Source organism: Solanum pennellii, chromosome 1 (assembly GCF_001406875.1).
Source record: "Solanum pennellii chromosome 1, SPENNV200".
Taxonomy (NCBI): domain Eukaryota; kingdom Viridiplantae; phylum Streptophyta; class Magnoliopsida; order Solanales; family Solanaceae; genus Solanum; species Solanum pennellii.
Window position 1 is genome coordinate 1648066 of NC_028637.1, and position 6086 is coordinate 1654151.

A 6086-nucleotide genomic window follows, 5' to 3' on the forward strand; every position below is an offset into this window, starting at 1 on the left:
TTTTATTAAGAGTCTCAATCTCATACAAAAAATTCAAAATCACTTGTTATATCATACGACAAATCGAGAATATATATAAATTTAACCAATTTAAGTAAAAAGTTATTATTAAAACTATTAATGGTGTTTTCGATACTTCTCTCCGGCCAAATTCAAGTGAAAAGAAAAGGTACAAAGAGTGATAGAACACTAACAACAAAAATATTTAAGAAAATAACCCTTGATCCTTCACCACTATACTTTATTTTTCCACCAAACAATGACAACTAAAAACCCCACCCCCTACCCCCACACCCCACCCCACCCCTTCTTCTCTCTTTCCCCTCTTTACTACCAAAAAACCAAAGCCAACCCACAAACTCACTCCATTCATCACCCCCACACACAACACACACATTGTGTTAAAAGACATCACTAAATATAGAAGAATCAAGAAACCAAGAGCAAATTTCAAGAAAATTGAAAGAGAAAAAAAAAAATCAAACTCTTTTCCTTCTTCCTTCTTCAAGTGCCATGGATTTACAGATCTATGGTTTCTTGTTCACTTTATTTCTCACATTCTCCATTAATGGTGCTACATTACAACAAAAAACCCAAACCCCATCTCCACAAATCAACTCAAACTCAGTTCTTGTAGCCCTTTTGGATTCACACTACACAGAACTCTCAGAGCTAGTTGAAAAAGCCCTTCTTCTTCAACCACTCGAAGAAGCTGTAACTAAACACAATATCACCATTTTCGCACCTAGAAATGAAGCTCTGGAGCTTGATTTAGATCCCGAGTTCAAGCGTTTTTTGCTTGAACCCGGGAACATTAAATCCCTCCAGAACCTCCTCTTATTCCACATGGTGCCAGCTCGAGTCGACCACTCGAGCCTGCACCATACCAGGAATAATAATCACACAACTCTATGCCCCGGAGAGACTGAACGCCTCTCCGGGAACAATCTAAATATCATTCACCCGAATGATATAATCAAATCAGACGGAATAATTCACGGAATCCAAAAGGTTCTAATCCCTAAATCAGTTCAACAATCTTTCAATAATCGAAGAAATCTCCGGTCGATTTCAGCTGTGCTCCCTCAGGGAGCACCAGAAATCGACCCGAGAACTAACCGATTGAAGAAAAACCCCAAACCAGTACCCGCCGGCGCTCCACCGGTACTACCGATTTACTCCGCAATGGCACCAGGTCCTTCTCTAGCTCCGGCACCAGCACCAGGTCCCGGCGGTAACCACCACCACTTCGACGGTGAAACTCAGGTGAAAGATTTCATACAAACACTATTGCATTACGGTGGATACAACGAATTAGCAGATATTTTAGTAAATTTAACATCATTAGCTACTGAAATGGGGAGATTAGTTTCAGAAGGATATGTATTGACTGTATTAGCTCCAAATGATGAAGCTATGGCGAAATTAACAACCGATCAGTTATCGGAACCCGGTGCACCGGAACAGATAATGTATTATCATCTGATACCGGAGTATCAAACTGAAGAAAGTATGTATAATTCAGTACGAAGATTTGGGAAATTGAAATATGATACATTAAGATTGCCACATAAAGTTGTTGCTGAAGAAGCTGATGGATCTGTGAAATTCGGGTTCGAAGAAGGATCGGCGTATTTGATTGATCCCGATATTTATACCGACGGGAGAATTTCCGTTCAGGGGATTGACGGAGTTCTTTTTCCGGTGGAGGATATTAAGGTGGCTCCAAAATCTGCTCCGGTTGTTGGTGATGCTAAAGTTGTTGCTAAACCAAGAAGAGGTAATTTACTAATTATAATTTTGAATTTTAATTTTAATTGTTTGGTGTTTTATGTGTTTTATCATCTCTAATTATGTGACTAATATCGATATATTTGGTGTAATTTTGATAAATGGAGGTCTAGGGAGCGTGGTGTGTGTTATATGTAGCTTTGTTGTCGTAGACTTCGGCTAGAGAACGTGGTGTGTAGCCTTGGTCTAAGATATCGATAGATTTCGGCTCGGGTGGGGTTATGTTGTATGCTTAGTTGCGCGGACTCGAGTCCACTTTTGATATCGTACCGGTCTCGGATTCTTCAAAAACGTATTATTTTTGGCGAATTTGATACGCACCTGTTGATATTTTTGAAGAGTCCGAGCAACATAGGTTATATCTAGCCTTGGTTCAAGGTAGCGACATTGTTTTCAATAGACTTCGTCTTAGGTGGGGGTCTGGATAGCATGGCGTGTATGTTACATGTCGAGTTTTTGTTTTCGATAGACTTTGGCTCAAGAGGGGTCTAGAGAACGTGATGTCTATGTTATGAATAGAGTCTTGGTCTAAGGTGGAGGTATTGTTTTCGATAGACTTCAGCTCAAGTGAGGTTCGGATATGGAGAACATGGTGTGTATGCTAATGTCATCAACAATAATAATATATCTAATGTAATTTCTCCCTGCAAAATATAAAGCGTACACATATTTTACTGTTTTCGATAGAGTCCTGACTTAAGAAAGATCGTATTAAAGCAAGGCTTAAGAAAAACATATTATCAAAAAAAAATGTAAAAAATTAGTGTTTTTTCTCTTACAAGTTTATTAATATTATTATCTCAAAATTTGTCAAAAATTAATTTCTTTAGTACAAATTTGGTGGTGGGTATAATGAGAATAATGGAATTATGGCTTTTTGTGATTCCAGTTGTTGCCAACTCTTTTTGTGGTGGAATTCTTGGACTTAACATCTAAGCTATGTTTTTTTTTTAATTAAAATAAAAAGTGCCCCAATTTTGAAAATTGTTAAAAATTACACAAAATTGAAAATTCATCTTTCCCACATCAATAAATTTCCTAAAAATTCAATGAACAGAGTTACTCGATATCAGTTAGTAAAATTAGTTACAATACATGAAACGTAAACTGATTCAGACACCATTTGTTTATTTGTGTTGCTTGCTTTGCTATTTTCTTTTCTTTTGTGAGTTAAAATATCATTTTCATTATTTTTGAGTGATTAGATAGTTTTTGTTTAATTTCTTTTATTATAAGCCATAAATTGTTAGGTATAAATATGCTCTGCACGTTTTTATAGAAAGTGACAAAAATTATTTTAAGTAATTAGTAGTTGAGAAATTTTGTCGGTGAGTCATATATATAATAATATTATATAATAAGATTATTAAGAAAAAAGAATTAGTTCTTTGCTTGATGTATAGATTATTCTAAAACCATTTGATGGAGTTAGTATTTTTTTTTAAGTAGTTGAATTATTATTATTAAAAGATAGTTTAAAGTTGGCTTGGTCATACCTAACCATAAATCATTCATAGTAAAAGGTTAACTAACTACCAAACGTCTGGCGGTTATTCCTTTATCTTTAATCAGATGTCTCGAGTTTGAGTGTTCAGAATGATATTGCCTTTACGAGGGAGCATTTTTACCTCAAGCAAGACTTTCCGGTAAACTGGTAAAGATGGAAGGACTTCTTAGTTTTAGAGGGTTCGAGTGTGGAGAAGGATAGAGAGACAGAAAATCATCTTCGAGTTTCAAAGCCTCCCTTAGTCTAAAAGGTTAGCTCAGATAGAGCTAGCCTTTCGGTTGAAGACTTGGTGAACGTCGGTTTTAACCTTATTACGTGTCTAATATGTATATCATATGTTGTGCTCTTACCACTAGACCAAAAATCGAGCGCGATAAAGTCAATTGTTTTGGTGTCTAATATGCATTTGTTTTTTTCCCAACAACTTGGATGTTTAGTCCTTTAGAGCCAGCCTAGCCTATTTGTTGACAAATTCTTTGCCCCCACTTGTTCTCTAAATAGTATATTTCACTTCAATTATCAGTTGTCAATTTCATTTTGCTATTATGAGTTGGCATCCAAGGTAGTCGAGTGACACCCCTTCGTAGTGAAAATAACACTGACATTGATAGGTTGGTCATTCCTTTTTATGTATATATACTATGTATACCATCTTTGTATACATAGGTTTCGAAAGTAATCTTTCGTTTTTTACTAACGTTGGCTCACGATAGGGACGTACTATATATACAAGGTTTAAATTATCTGCTAGACGTTCAATTGAAAATTCTGACTCTGCTGCTGAATCAAGTTACTACACAATCTAACGAAAGTGAAATTGTCTCCTCTCCTACATTACTTCTGACTTCTTCGTGTGTTTTACTTCTTTATACGTTAATTCTTCTTAGTGAAAGATTCTGATTCCGCCAAACATTTTTATTTGTAGGAAAGTTGATGGAAGTAGCATGTAGTATGATGGGGTCATTTTGTCATTAAAATTCAAGATCAAGAAATTGAATTATTAAGATTGGTAATTCAATTAGGATTTGTGGAGAAGAGGAAAAAAAAATAAAAAAGCTACAAAATTTTCTGAATAAATGGCAAATTTTTAATATCTTTTTTTTTCTAGGAGAGCCTTGTAAAATTTAGGGAAGGAGAAAAAATGTTTGAGTTGAAGTAAAAATTCAGAAAAAGGGAATTTTCTCCTCTTTTTTTTTTTTTTGGTTTTTGTTATAAATACTGTAATTACTATATATCAATTTTTTATTTGTATTTAAGGTTTGTTGGTACCAAACACTTTGTATGCAGAAATATACAGAGTCTTTTTTGTCCTTTTTATATATTCACGGGTGATTTGTCTTATTATTATTTATTTATTTATTTAATTTTATTATATTAATTATTATTTTTATTATTGCATGATGTGATACTTTAATAACTTGTGATGCAACTTTTTGCAATTCTTTTATTTGATGTGATGTGATTTGTATTTTTGTCTTGTGTAATTGGAAAAATTATTTTACCCCTTTAAAAAAAGTTTATTAGATACTTTGTGTTTGAAGAAAAATAATAGATAGTATAATACAATGTATTTTTTACTATTTCAAAGTTCTTGTTGGGAAAAAAAATGATGATAAAGATAATGAGGTTTTCATGATATTTTCTTTTCTTTTTTTTTTGTAGTTTCGATCTATGGAAGACTTTGCACTTGAGTTTCGTTAAATTCAGTTGAAATATAAGCGAAGAAAATAGAATATCAATAACTATAGCAACTTTATACAAACGATTTATTACTAGGGAAAAGGGTCTGATATACCCTTCAACTTTGTCATTTGGAGCTGATATACCCCTCGTTATAAAAGTGGTTCATATATGCCCTTACCGTTAAACAAACGGCTCACATATACCCCTGCCGTTACAAAATGGCTCACATATACGCTTCATTTAACGGAAGTTAAAAAATTAGTTTTAAATTTATATTTATTAGTTCTAATTTTTTTAAAAAAAAATATTTAGGAGTATATATGATTCTTCTATCAAAGTTCAAGGTATATTTTAATTTTTTTCATACATAAATTATTTTTTGACTTTTTTTATTATAATTATTTGAGTTTCTTATACTTATTTTGTTTTTTCCTTACATTCCTTAGTTTAAAGAAAAAAAATTAAACTATTTTTCTTGTGTGTATTGTAATTTAATTTCGTATTCGAAGAAAAAATTTGGTCATCTACAATAAGTTTTACAAGAATATTAGTGAAACATAAATAAATTTGATTCAAAATAATAATTATAAATTAGTCATTGAAACAAAAAAAAGTCAAAAAAAATATGTTTGACGAGGATTAAATTTACTCATATAGGATTATATTTTTTTGAAAAAAATAATAAAAATTTAGATTAAAATTATTTTTTTTTCATTTCCTTTAGAGAAAAAGGGTATATGTGAGCCATTTGTTTACAAGTAAAGGTATATATGAGCCACTTTCATAACAAGGGGTATATCAGCTCTAAATGACAAAGTTGAGGGGTATATCAGACCCTTTTCCCTTATTACTATTAACTATCTGACCTTATTTCGAAACCTTGCCCTCTCTCATTTAAAATAATTTTTCATAACAATTTAGATTCTACTAATAATGTTAAAAAAAAAATTAAAAATCATTACACTAGCTATCAATATATATGTAATTTAAATCATATTTGAAAATGGTGGTTGGATTTATATCTTTTAGGGTGAAAACAAAAAGTATGATGACCATGTTATTTCATGTAAGTTGCTCAATGCCCCACCTACCCCCCACCCCCCAC

The 6086-nt window shown here is 32.6% G+C and overlaps 1 protein-coding gene across 1 annotated transcript; it reads left to right on the forward strand.

Moving 5' to 3' along the window:
- The first annotated feature begins 268 nt into the window (after window positions 1–268).
- LOC107006882 (fasciclin-like arabinogalactan protein 17) lies at window positions 269–4617 on the forward strand. The gene is made up of 2 exons (XM_015205401.2): window positions 269–1780; window positions 4224–4617. Exons 1-2 carry the CDS (start codon window positions 514–516, stop codon window positions 4271–4273), a joined length of 1317 nt encoding a protein of 438 aa, XP_015060887.1. The 5' UTR covers window positions 269–513; the 3' UTR covers window positions 4274–4617.
- Window positions 4618–6086: the final 1469 nt, after the last annotated feature.